This window comes from Aquarana catesbeiana, linkage group LG12 (assembly GCF_042186555.1).
Source record: "Aquarana catesbeiana isolate 2022-GZ linkage group LG12, ASM4218655v1, whole genome shotgun sequence".
Classification (NCBI taxonomy): domain Eukaryota; kingdom Metazoa; phylum Chordata; class Amphibia; order Anura; family Ranidae; genus Aquarana; species Aquarana catesbeiana.
This window is the reverse complement of record NC_133335.1, coordinates 63,693,011-63,707,172: the sequence shown is the minus strand read 5'-3', so window position 1 is coordinate 63,707,172 and position 14,162 is coordinate 63,693,011. Positions and strand designations below refer to the sequence as shown.

General features: G+C 45.5%; 1 protein-coding gene and 1 long non-coding RNA gene across 3 annotated transcripts in view; one reads left to right on the top strand and one right to left on the bottom strand.

The window, feature by feature from the left end:
- Nucleotides 1-14,162, top strand: part of LOC141114326 (uncharacterized) — a 408,781-nt gene that overhangs the window by 234,931 nt on the left and 159,688 nt on the right. The gene's annotated exons all lie outside the window — the stretch shown is intronic.
- LOC141114318 (keratin, type I cytoskeletal 12-like) overlaps nucleotides 1-14,162 on the bottom strand; it is a 62,520-nt gene that overhangs the window by 10,531 nt on the left and 37,827 nt on the right. For both annotated transcript variants that reach the window (XM_073607932.1, XM_073607931.1), the window contains exon 4: nucleotides 8,758-8,922. In XM_073607932.1, the coding sequence (XP_073464033.1) occupies nucleotides 8,758-8,922 (165 nt within the window). The remainder of the gene's footprint in view (nucleotides 1-8,757; nucleotides 8,923-14,162) is intronic.

Genomic DNA, 14,162 nt, shown 5'->3' with positions numbered 1-14,162 from the left:
ATGAAGTATTTACAAATTAGTGTAGTGCGTCCTCTGCACAGTGTGCACCTAAAGCTACCTGAAGAAAATTGGTGGTGTTCTTCTGATCCTATTAGTATCGCAGGCAGCTGTAGTATTTACAAGTTAGTGTAGTGCGTCCTCTGCACAGTGTGCACCTAAAGCTACCTGAAGAAAATCGGTGGGGTTCTTCTGATCCTATTAATACCACAGGCAGGCAGCTACAGTATTTACAGTTAGTGTAGTGCGTGCTCTGCCCAATGTGCACCTAAAGCTACATGGAGACAATTGCTGTTGTTCTGCTCCTATTAATACCACAGGCAGTCAGCTACAGTATTTACAGTTAGTGTACTGTTTCTTCTGCACAATGTGCACCTAAAGCTACCTGAATAAAATTGGTGGTGTTCTGATCCTATATTAATACCACAGGCCGGCAGCTACAGTATTTATAGTTAGTGTACTGTGTCCTCTGCACAGTGTGCACCTAAAGCTACCTGAATAAAACTAGTGGTGTTCTTCTGATCATATATTAATACCACAGGCAGGCAGCTACAGTATTTACAGTTAGTGTACTGTGTCCTCTGCACAGTGTGCACCTAAAGCTATCTGAAGACAATTGCTGTTGTTCTGCTCCTATTAATACCACAGACAGGCAGCTACAGTATTTACAGTTAGTGTACCGTGTCCTCTGCACAGTGTGCACCTAAAGCTACCTGAATAAAATTGGTGGTGGTCTTCCGATCCTATATTAATACCACAGGCAGGCAGCTACAGTATTTACAAGTTAGTGTAGTGCGTCCTCTGCACAGTGTGCACCTAAAGCTACCTGAAGACAATTGCTGTTGTTCTGCTCCTATTAATACCACAGACAAGCAGCTAAAATATTTACAGTTAGTGTACTGTGTCCTCTGCATAGTGTGCACCTAAAGCGACCTGAATAAAATTGGTGGTGTTCTTCTGATCCTATTAATACCACAGGCAGGCAGCTACAGTATTTACAGTTAGTGTACTGCATCCTCTGCACAGTGTGCACCTAAAGCTACCTGAAGACAATTGCTGTTGTTCTGCTCCTATTAATACCACAGGCAGGCAGCTACAGTATTTACAGTTAGTGTACTGCATCCTCTGCACAGTGTGCACCTAAAGCTACCTGAAGACAATTGCTGTTGTTCTGCTCCTATTAATACCACAGGCAGGCAGCTACAGTATTTACAGTTAGTGTACTGTGTCCTCTGCACAGTGTGCACCTAAAGCTACCTGAAGACAATTGCTGGTGTTCTCATACTAAAAATACTACAGGAAGTCAGTGAATTCTGCTTGCTGCAGTATCAGTATATATATACATCCCAGCTTATGCTCACTGCAGGCCATTAGTATGTCTGGAAGGCCAACAAGGGGAGGCAGACAGTCACAAGCCAATAAAAGAGGGCAAGCAGGCTCTGTGTCTAGAGGCAGCAGTGCTGGTCGTGAAGACTGTACATGCTCATCAGCACATGGCCGTGGGACACGCTTGGCCTTTTTTTCAGCGGATGACCAAGCCGTCCTCATTGTCCTTATCCTCTCTCACCCAGGGTCAGGGTACTTTGTCTGGCAAAGCAGCTGCCAACGCGGCCTCTTCCCTCGGCTCAATGGCATCAGTCACCCCTTCCCTAGCCCCACCATGTCCTCCTGAGGAGTCCCCCGAACTATTTGACCACAGTGTTGGGTACATGCTCCAGGAGGATGCCCAACATTTTGAAGGCTCCAATGATGGTACCCAGCTAGAGGAAGGCAGTAACGTGAGCTCAGAGAGAGGGGGTGCCCAAGAAGGACAGCAATCTGGCAGTCATGTTCCCGCAGCTGCAGCATACTGCCTGCTTTGCTCCAGTGATGAGGAGGGAGGGGATGATGAGGTCACTGACTCCACGTGGGTGCCTGATAGGAGAGAGGAGGAGGAGGAGGCACATCACCAAGGAGGCAGGATGCCCTCCAGGGGCCAGCTTAAGGGCAGCACACCGACTGCATCACACTGCAGAGCTCCGCATGTGCAGGGCGCTGCTGTCTCTGCTCGTTATTCCAAAAGTTCTTTGGTGTGGGCCTTTTTTGAGACGAGTGCATCAGATCCCACCGGTGCTATTTGCAACATATGTCTCAAGCGTATTTCGCGTGGCCAAAACTTGGCTTGACCAGACATATGTCGACCTGCCATGCAGTTCGTTGGCAAGCGTACCTAAAAGACCCACACCAAAGAACAAAGGGGACCTCTCCTTGCTCCTCATCAGCTGGGATCTCCAACCCCACTATACCTTCAGACCTCTCTGAGACCTGCACTGAGAGGAATGAAGGTGTAGAATTAGGTGTGTCACAGCCAAGTACTTGTGGGCAATCTGCTTTCGGTACACCGACGTCAGATTTTACCAGGCAAATTTCCCTGCCCCAACTACTGCACCACCGAAAGAAGTTCGCTCCCAGCCATCCACATGCCCAGCGGTTGAGTGCTAGCTTGGCTAAATTGCTACCACTTCAACTGCTGCCTTTTCAGTTGGTAGACTCTGCCCCCCTTCCGTGAGTTTGTGGAATGTGCGGTTCCTGAGTGGCAGGTTCCCAAACGCCACTTTTTCTCACGGAAGGCGATTCTGGCTCTCTACCGGCATGTGGAAGGCAATGTCTTGGCCTCGCTGGACAGGGCGGTCAGCGGTAAGGTGCATATTACCGCTGACTGATGGTCCAGCAGGCATGGACAGGGACGTTACCTATCTTTCACCGCGCACTGCGTGACTCTTCTGGCAGCTGGGAAGGATGCAGGACAGGGTGCAATAGTGTTGGAGGTTGTTCCGCCACCACACCTCCAAAATACTACTAATGGTGATTCTGCCACACCTCTCTCCTCCACCCCTCCTTTTCTTCTTCCTCCATGGCCTCTTCCTGTGCTGATTTGTCTTCGGAACCAGCGGTGCTCCGTAGGCGTTCAAGGGGCTATACAAGCACGCAGGCCAAAAGATGCCATGCGGTGCTTGAGCTGGTGTGCTTGGGGGACAGGAGCCACACTGGGGCAGAGATTCTGTCAGCTCTGCAGGGGCAGGTTCAGAGGTGGTTGACGCCACGCCAGCTTAAGGCAGGTATGGTGGTTTGTTTGCGACAATGGCACCAAACTCCTCTCCGCTCTCCGACAGGGACAACTAACCCATGTGCCCTGTTTGGCTCACGTACTTAACTTGGTGGTGCAGCAGTTCTTGGGCAGGTACCTGGGCTTACAGGATGTCCTGAGGCAGGCCAGGAAAGTCTGTGTGCATTTCCGCCGGTCATATAATGCCAGTGCTCAGCTGGCTGACCTCCAAAAGGAATTTAACCTGCCCAAGAACCGCCTAATCTGTGACATGCCCACTAGGTGGAACTCAATGTTGGCCATGCTGCAGCGGCTGCACACACAGCAGAGGGCCATCAATGAGTACCTGTGCAACTATGGCACCAGGATAGGGTCAGGGGAGCTTGGTTTTTTCCCCACGCCAGTGGGCCATGATCAGGGATGCATGCACTGTCCTGTCACCATTTGAGGAGGCCACGAGGATGGTGAGCAGTGACAGTGCATGCATCAGTGACACTGTCCCCCTTGTCCACCTGTTGGAGCATACGCTGCGTGGAATAATGAACAGGGCACTTGAGGCAGAACAGAGGCAGGAAGAGGAGGACTTCCTTAGTTCTCAAGCCCCCCTTTATCCACACAGTGTTCCTGCGTGCCCGCCGATCACACAAGAAGAGGATGAGGAGGAGGAAGAGGAGGATTGTGTCAGCATGGTGGTGGAGCCTGGCACTCAGCATCAGCAGCAGTCTTTAAGGGATCATTTACAGTCCCAAGAAACCCATGGACTTGTATGTGGCTGGGAGGAGGTGGCTGTGGATCATGTCGCCCTTAGTGACCCAGAGGACTGCGGACCGAATGCCTCAGCAAACCTACGCTGCATGGCCTCCCTGATCCTGCAAAGCCTGCGGAAGGATCCCCGTATTCGTGGTATCAAGGGGAGGGATCGATACTGGCTGGCAACCCTCCTTGATCCACATTACAAGGGTAAGGTTGCGGACCTTATCTTGCCGTCGCAGAGGGAGCAGAGGATGAAACATCTTCAGGAGGCCTTGCAGAAAGGTCTGTGCAATGCGTTCCCAGAGACTCGGAGGTTACAAACTCCTGTTCCTGGACAACGTGTTGCTGAGGCTTCGGTCAGTCAAAGAAGGAGCGATGGAGAAGGTGGCCATCTGACCGATGCGTTCAGACAATATTTTAGTCCACAGCCCCAAGGTATGATCGGTTCCAGCAACCATCGCCAGCGTCTGTTTTACATGGTGCAGGAATACCTAGGGGCAAGATCTGACTTGGACACCTTTCCCACCGAAAATCCTCTTGGTTACTGGGTCTTGAGGATGGATCACTGGTCAGAGCTTGCACAGTATGCAATTTAGCTACTGGCCTGTCCTGCATCCAGTGTTCTGTTGGAACGCACATTCAGTGCTGCTGGAGGCTTTGTAACCGATCACAGAGTGCGCCTGTCCACCGACTCGGTCGATCGACTGATCTTCATAAAAATGAATCAGTCTTGGATCACCACCAGCTACCAAGCACCTGATGCTGATGTAACCAAATAATTTTTTTTGAAATGTCAGATTCCTTCAAGACTCCCTATGCTGATGCTAAGTGACTATCCTGTTATGCTGAGTGACTATCCTCTTCCTCCTCAATGATTATGCTGATAGCTTGTAAGAATATTTTTGGTTCTGGGCACCGCCACCAGTGGCTAAGGCCCAATTTTTCAGCCCATGTTTAACAGGGGCGTGTAATTACAATTTTTGATGCAATATTTTGCAAGGAGGGTTCGTTGCTGCGCTCAACTAGAGTATTTGTGAGGGGTTGCAGTGTTGTGGCACCAGCACCAGTGCCTAAGGTCCAATTTTTCAGCCCCTGTTTAACAGGGGCGTGTAATTACAATTTTTGATGCAATATTTTGCAGGAGGGCTCATTCCTGCGCTCCAACTAGAGTATCTGTGAGGGGTTGCAGTGTTGTGGCACCAGTGCCTAAGGCCCAATTTTTCTGCCCCTGTTCAACAGGGACATGTAATTACAGTTCTTGATCTAATATTTCACAGCAGGGCCCATTTCTGCGCCCACCAAGAGTAACCGTGAGGACTTACAGTGTTGTGGCACCAGCACCACCACCACCAAAGGCCTAATTTTTCTGACCCTGTTCAACAGGGACATGTAATTACAATTCTTGATCTAATATTTTACAGCAGGGTCCGTTTCTGCACCCACCAAAAGTAACTGTGAGGACTTATGCCCTGTACACATGGTCGGATTTTCCGATGGAAAATGTGTGATAGGACCTTGTTGTCGGAAATTCTGACCGTGTGTAGGCTCCATCACACATTTTCCATCGGATTTTCCGACACACAAAGTTTGAGAGCAGGATATAACATTTTCCGACAACAAAATCCGTTGTCGGAAATTCTGATCATGTGTACACAAATACGACGGACAAAGTGCCACGCATGCTCAGAATAAATAAAGAGATGAAAGCTATTGGCCACTGCCCCGTTTATAGTCCCGACGTACGTGTTTTACGTCACCGCGTTTAGAACGATCGGATTTTCCAACAACTTTGTGTGACCGTGTGTATGCAAGACAAGTTTGAGCCAACATCCGTCGGAAAAAATCCTAGGATTTCGTTGTCGGAATGTCCGAACAAAGTCCGACCGTGTGTACAGGGCATTACAGTGTTGTGGCAACACTACCACCACCACTAAAGGCCCAATTTTTCTGCCCCTGTTCAACAGGTGCATGTAATTACAATTCTTGATCTAATATTTCACAGCAGAGCCCGTTCCTGTGCCCACCAAGAGTAACTGAGGGCTTACAGTGTTGTGGCAACACCAACACCTAAGGCAGCAATTTCTGCAGAGTATATAGGGCAGGCCCCTACTTTCAAACATCCAACTTGCAAATGGAAGGAGACAACAGGAAGTGAGATGAAATCTACCCCTACGAAGGGAAATTCTCTCCTGTAAGAGTTAATATGGGAAAAACGTGTCTCCTCTCCACTGATGCTTTATTACCAATCCTTGTTTCACTAAAAACCCCAAATTGTCAAAAAACATTTGTCATTGGGACAGAAAGTGAGGTGAAATCTTCTGAAGAGGTGCATAGACAGCAAAACAAATGTCACAGGGGTGATAACCCTTCCCTATGTTTTCCAAAAAGCTTAAACTTTAAAAATGTGCCAGTTCAAAATTACAAACAGATTCTACTTAACAACAAACCCACAGTCCCTGTTTTGTTTGCACCACCTATATACTGCTGTTCAGAGTATATAGGGGCCTGGGGGCTCCACGCCTTTCCTTTTTTTAATTTGGGTGCGGGGTTCCTCTTAATATCCATACAAGACCCAAAGGGCCTGGTAATGGACTGGGGGGGGGGGGGGGGTACCCATGCCGTTTGTCTCACTGATTTTCATCCATATTGCCGGGACCCGACATTATATTAAAGCCACAAGCAGTTTTAAATTACTTTTATTCTTTTAAAAATGTCATTTTGTGCAGGGACTGTTCTACTGTTTTGCGCCACTTTACAGGCATACTATAGACACCCCCTAGATATGATATTTAAAGGAATATTTCTACTTTTTTTTCACTTTAAGCATCATTAAAGTCACCGCTCCCGAAAAAACGCCCGTTTTTAAAACTTTTTTTTGCATTGATACATGTCCCCTGGGGCAGGACCCAAACCCTTTTTAGGACAATATCATGCAAATTAGCCTTTAAATTTAGCACTTTTGATTTTGAACGTTCGAGTCCCATAGACTTCAATGGGGTTCTAAAGTTCGCTCAAATTTTTGGTCCGTTCGCAGGTTCTGGTGCAAACCGAACCAGGGAGTGTTCGGCTCATCCCTAGCGCCGAGAAGCTGCACAGCTCTTCTCTCACACTGCAGCCTCACGGGGACCCAGATCAGGAAGCACTCTCTGACATGGAGGACAACTCCACAGACCTCTCTCCCCTGCAACATCTGATAGAGGTAAGAGGGTGGCTAACTCACCTGCACACTCTCTCCTCAAGGCCCCCTCTGATAAAAAACTTCACTGGGCTGACACTAACGATGCCCCAGCAGAACAGCAGGCTGATTTCACTGAGCCATTAGCCAGCTTCCCAGCTAATGACACTCCAGCAACTGAATCCACATTAAAAGCAATGCTGTTATCTCTACAGTCTGGCCTTCATGCTGAACTGCGCACCTCTATCCCACAGTTATCTATCAGGATAGACCATATAGAGGATAGCACGGCACATTTAGAGTCACTGATGTCTGAAGTCACTAGGGCATATGACAAATTAGTGGACGCGCATGAGTCACAAATAGAAATGATCCACAAACTCCAGCTGAAAGTCGCCTATCTGAGAGGCATACCAGAAATTGTCAAGCCGAAAGAGTTGGTCCCTTATATACACCAATTATTTTTGAAACTAATATCTGATCTGAGCCCTAGGGACCTTCTCATGGATAAGGCCATAGAATCCCGAAACCAACCTACTTTCCAGATACAACATCCAACACACATTCTCGTCAGGGTCCATTTCTATCACATTAAGGAGAGGCTCCTAAGACCCACCAGGTCCAACTAGCCTTTACCACCTCAATACACAGGAGTGGCCCTGTATCAAGACATCTCTGCCGTGACTGCACAGAGAAGAAAGGAATTTGCTCCTATCACCCAAGCTCTCCGAGACAGCAGTATAGTATATCGCTGGGGCTTCCTGACAAAACTCCTGGTCACGTATCAAAATCAACACATCACTATCTCCTAACCCAAAGATGGCTATAAACAGCTACACAACTGAGGCTTCTCACCCTTGCCTCCACCGAATCACTCACAAAACCAACCATCTTCCAACTCTAGGTCCACCTGATGATACTCTAGCCATTGACACCTAAAGTCCTCTGGTCTCTCCTGCCACAGTTCCTTTTCCCTAAGACAGTTGGCTTTTCATTTATCCATTATAGTTGTTTGTTAATGTTGATTTATCCATTTATCCATTATAGTTGTTGTTAATGGAGCTCTTAATGCCCACCTGTGGACTACTTCTTTTGGCACTACTTCGGTGCACACCCCCAGGCACACAGCGTGCTAAGCACACGCCAATTTACTCTTGTTAGCATTGTGAATTGAATTCTTGATTTGACTTTCACATTTCACATGCTCACACTTCCATATTTGTGCTATCATAACAAATATAGAGATTTATAGATTAGCCACTGGAGGGGGCAAATGCTCAGCTTGTCCTCTTTTTTTATCAACTGTTGAGATAAGATGAGTCTGAGAGTATATTGAGATTGCTATTATTAGGTGGGTTGACTCATAAAGGGTTAATTTAGTAAAAAGTAGAGGATGTTCCCTTAGCAAGGTGAATGTTAACTTAGTTTGGTAAAAATGGAGAAGCAGCGTTATCCAATATCCAATAATGTGCAAGGGAAATTACTATTTGTACATCTGTGATATCCAGCAAAGCAAGAAGCAGTGAAAATATGATTGCTCCACATACATATCCAAACTAAAAACTATATTATACAAAGTTTTTAAAATAGTAACATAAATTGAAAATGTTGTTTACTTCCAGCTGATCCCATCCAGAAAATAAAATACTATGCATTCCATTTTATAAATGGTGATTACTATTTTTTTTAATAGATAGAGGGAAGATACATTTTTAAGAACTCTTAAATATAATATAATTATCCAAACCTTTTCCTCAAGCAAGGATTCATAGTGTTGTTGATGATGACTGGCCATGGCCTTGTACTGCTCTCTCATCTTCTCCAGGGCATCTGTAAGCTCTGTTGGTTGCATGCTGTCCACCTCAACATTCACTTGGCACTTGGATTTTTCCTGTAGGAGACCCTCTCTTTCCTACAAATAAAACAAATATAGTGTATATACACTCACATGCCACTTTATTAGGTAGGCGAATTAAGTGACTTTGAACGTGGCATGTTTGTTGGTGCCAGACGGGCTGCTGATCTACTGGGATTTTACATAGTTACATAGCTACATAGTAGGTGAGGTTGAAAAAAGTCCATCAAGTCCAACCTATGTGTGTGATTATATGTCAGTATTACATTGCATACTCCTGTATGTTATGGTCGTTCAGGTGCTTATCTAATAGTTTTTTGAAACTATCCATGCTCCCCGCTGAAACCACCACCTGTGGAAGGGAATTCCACATCCTTGCCGCTCTTATGCCCTGTACACACAATAGGATTTTCCGACAACAAAATCCATGGGATTTTTTTCCGAATGATGTTGGCTCAAACTTGTCTTGCATACACATGGTCACACAAAGTTGGTCGGAAATTCTGAATGCCCCAGTAGACGATCCATTGATCGAAACGTGTCGGGCGCTTTCAGCATCCTTCTTGTTGCCCATTTTTGATTTTATACTCTATGATCACATTTTATTGTTATCTGGCGTTTTTAGCAATAAAAATCCTATTTTTGCTCATCTACACTATGTGGAGCTTGTTTATTTTTTCTCCACATACCTACTGAGAGATTCAACCAGCCTTCAATCCAGTTTTTGTACGTGACGCACTGTTCCCTCTGATCCGCACCTCGGCCATCCTTTGGGAGGACCCACCTGGCGGCCCCGGGAGATCCGCGCAGAATTTGACCCAGAAGGTTCGCAGAGCTGTGATGTCTGTTCACTGGCCCTGAGAGGCAACCTGCTCGAGTGACTCCCTGTCGCTGACAAGGGAGTCCATCGCATCTGGTAAGAGTTTCTTACACACCATCTTTACCAAGTCGCATGTCATTGTGAGATACAACTTGGGGACGATTTGTTGATTCACCCGTGTTATAACATCTGCCTCCCCGTATCCACGCATGGTTTTCAGTGGGACATTCCATGTTATTTGTTCCCCATTCACCGATAGGACTTTATTCACCTATATTGAAAGACTTATAAGTTTTTTCACTGTTATGTTTATTTTTTGTGGATATTTATTTTTTTCAGTTGTTTTCTTGATTGAACACTTTTGGCACAATCTATGCCCTACTTTTTATTTTTACACGGAAATTCTGAACGTCAAGAACGCGGTGACGTACAACACGTACTACGAGCCGAAAAAGAATGAAATTTTAATAGCCAGTGCTGCTCTTATGCTTGATTCCGAGCATGCGTGGCAGTTTGTGCGTTGGAATTGTGTACACACGATCGGAATTTCCGACAACGGATTTTGTTGTCGAAAAATTTTATAGCCATCTCTCAAACTTTGTGTGTCAGAAATTCCCATGGAAAATGTGTGATGAAGCCTACACATGGTCGGAATTTCCGACAGCAAGGTCCTATCACACGTTTTCCATTGGAAAATCCTATCGTGTGTACAGGGCATTACAGTAAAGAACCCACTATGCAGTTTAAGGTTAAATCTCATTTCTTCTCATTTTAATGAGTGGCCAGGTGTCTTATTAAACTCCCTTCCGCGGAAAAGTTTTATCCCTATCGTGGGGTCACCAGTATGGTATTTGTAAATTGAAATAACATCCCCTCTCAAGCGTCTCTTCTCAAGAGAGAATAAGTTCAGTGCTTGCAACCTTTCTTCATAACTAATACCCTCCGGTCCCTTTATTAGCTATGTTGCCCTTCTCTGTACTCGCTTCATTTCGAGTACATCCTTCCTGAGGACTGGTGCCCAGAACTGGACAGCATACTCCAGGTGAGGCCAGACCAGAGTCTTGTAGAGCGGGAGAATTACCGCTTTATCTGTTGAGTTAATCCCCTTTTTAATGCATGCCAATATTCAGTTTGCTTTGTTAGCAGCAGCTTGGCATTGCATGCCATTGCTGAGCCTGTCATCTACTAGGACCCCCAGGTCCTTTTCCATCCTAGATTCCCCCAGAGGTTCTCCCCAGAGTAGATTGCATTTATATTTTTGCCACCCAAATGCATTATTTTACATTTTTTCACATTAAACCTCATTTGCCATGTAGTTGCCCACCCCATTCATTTGTTCAGATTTTCTTGCAACTTTTTCACATCCTGCGGAGGTTATTTCCCTTCTTGGCTTAGTATCGTCCGCAAATAGAGATTGAACTGTTTACCTCATCCTCCAGGTCGTTTATGAATAAATTAAACAGGATTGGTCCCAGCACAGAACCCTGGGGGACCCCACTTTCCACCCCTGACCATTCCGAGTACTCCCCATTTATCACTACCCTCTGAACTCACCCTTGTAGCCAGTTTTCAATCCATGTACTCACCCTATAGTCCATGCCAATGGACTTTACTTTGTACAGTAAACGATTATGGGGAACTGTGTCAAATGCTTTTGTAAAATCCAGATACATCACATTTACAGGCCTTCCTTTATCTAGACGGCAGCTCACCTCCTCATAGAAGGTTAATAGATTGTTTTGGCAAGAACGATTCTTCATGAATCCATGTTGATTACTGCTAATCATACCGTTTTCTTTACTAAAATCTTGTATATAGTCCCTTTTCATCCTCTCCAGGAGCTTGCATACTACTGATGTTAGGCCAACTGGTATATAATTCCCAGGGATGTATTTTGGCCCTTTTTTAAATATTGGTGCTACATTGGCTTTTCTCCAATCAGCTGGTACCATTCCTGTTAGTAGACTGTAAGTAAAAATTAGAAACAATGGTCTGGCAATTACTTGACTGAGTTCCCTAAGTACCCTCGAGTGCAAGCCATCTGGTCCCAGTGACTTATTAATGTTAAGTTTTCCAAGTCTACCTATAATTCTGTCTTCTGTTAGCCATGAGGGTGCTTCCTGTGATGTGTCATGAGGATAAACACTGCAGTTTTGGTTACTGAAGCCCTCGATTCCTTCGTGAATACTGAGGAGAAGAATAAATTCAATACCTTCGCCATCTCCCCATCCTTTGTAACCAGATTTCCTTCCTCATTCTTTATGGGGTCAATATGGTCTGTCCTCCCTTTTTTACTGTTTATATACTTAAAGAATTTCTTGGTATTTTTTTTGCTCTTCTCCACTATGTGTCTTTCGTGTTCTATCTTAGCCGCCCTAATTGCACCCTTACATTTCTTGTTGCATTCTTTGTAAAGTTTGAATGCTGATGTTGATTCCTCAGCCTTGTATTTTTTGAAGGCCTTCTCCTTTGCTTTTATATGTATTTTTACATTGGAGTTAAGCCATCCAGGATTTTTGTTCGCTCTTTTAAATTTATTTCCTAATGGGATGCACTGGTTCATGCCCTTATTTAATATGCTCTTAAAGATTCTATCCCAATTTATATCTTCTGGATCTTTTGAAATTCAGTGTCTTTGTATTCCCCTTATGTTTCCTATTTGTGTGATTTATACTGAAGCCAATTGACCTGTGATCACTGTTTCCTAATTTTCCCCCGCATTTCCACATCCGTGATCAGGTCTGTGTTGTTGGTAATCAGTAGATCCAGTAACGCCTTATTTCTAGTTGGTGCGTCTACCATCTGAACCATGAAATTGTCCTGCAAGACATTTAGAAACTGGCGAGCCTTAGACGAATGCGCGGTTCCTTTCGCCCAGTGTATGTCTGGATAATTAAAATCCTCCATTATGATGACACTTCCCATCCTTGCTGATAATCCAAATTGTGATAGGAGGTCCGTCTCCCCCTTCTGCCTCAGGTTAGGGGGCCTAGAGCATGTTGTACATTATTTTTGATATACAGGCATATCCCTCCTCCTTTTTTTACCCTCTCTATCCCTGCGATAAAGGGAGTACCCTTTAATGGTTGCCATGCAATCATGAGAGCTGTTGAACCAGGTCTCTGAAATTGCCACAAAATCTAAATCCTCCTAGTACAACTGTATCTCTAGTTCTCGGCTCTTGTCCGCCATTGGTGAACATGCCACATAGTTTAGACCAGTCACATACAGTCCTCTTATTGGGTGTTCCGAGATGGCAAATAGGACTTGTTACTATACTTACCTTGGGTTTGTGTGCTTTAGTCAACCTACCACTAATGCCCCAATACTACCCTCTGGAATATGTTCCGCGCTGACTATCTCTACCTCTGAACTCTAGCCCCATCGCCTAGTTTAAAAGCCCCTCTAACTTTTTGGCTATCTTCACTCCCAGCAGATCTGCATCCTCCTCATTTAGGTGAAGTCCATCCCTTCTATAGAACTGGTGACCGACTGAGAAGTCGGTCCAATTCTCCAGGAGCCCAAACCCCTCCTTACTACACCAGCTCCTCAGCCACTTGTTTACTTCCCTAATCTCCCTCTGCCTTTCTGGTGTGGCTTGATGTACCGGTAGTATTCCTGAGAATACTACCTTGGAGGTCCTTTTCCTCAATTTAGCTCCCAAGTCCCTAAAATTGTTCTTTAGGACACTCCACCTTCCTCTGACTTTGTCATTGGTGCCAACGTGCACCATGACAGCCGGGTCTTCCTCAGCCCCTCCCAGTAATCTGTCCACCAGATCTACTGTGATTTTCACGAACAACTATCTCTAGGGTTTACAGCAAATGGTCCAAAAAGAGAAAATATCCAGTAAACGGCAGTTGTGTGGATGAAAATGCCTTGTTGATGTCAGAGGTGAATGGGCAGACTGGTTCGAGATGATAGAAAGGCAACAGTAACTGAAATAACCACTCTTTACAACCAAGGTGTCAGGCCTGGGCTCAGCCCTTCCTTCTCTGAGCTGGCCGCTCAGCTGTCGACTAATTGCCAGCTCCCATCTCTCTCCACAGTTATTCAGCTGTTGTTGATATCCTGCTCTTCAGTCCTGCCTACATAAGCCGTCCAGTTCAGAGGAGCTCTGCCTTCACCTTGGTCAACATCACAAGAAACATCTCTTGCGGTCCTGTTTAAAGACTGACTTTGCTGAAATCCCTTCTGGCTCCAGATCCTGCTTGCTGTTCCACTACTTTGATCCCTGACATCTGGCTTGGCTGACTATCTGTTCCGGTTACTGAACTTTGGCTATGTTTTGACTACGTTTGTTCTTTTTACTTTTATTATTAAACAAGTGTGATTTAACTGTACTTCTGTCTCGGTCTGATTTCATGGTTTCTGACACAAGGTATGCAGAATACCATCTCTGAATGCACAACACATTGAACCTTGAAGCAGATGGGCTACAGCAGCAAAAGACCACACTGGGTGCCACTTCTGTCAG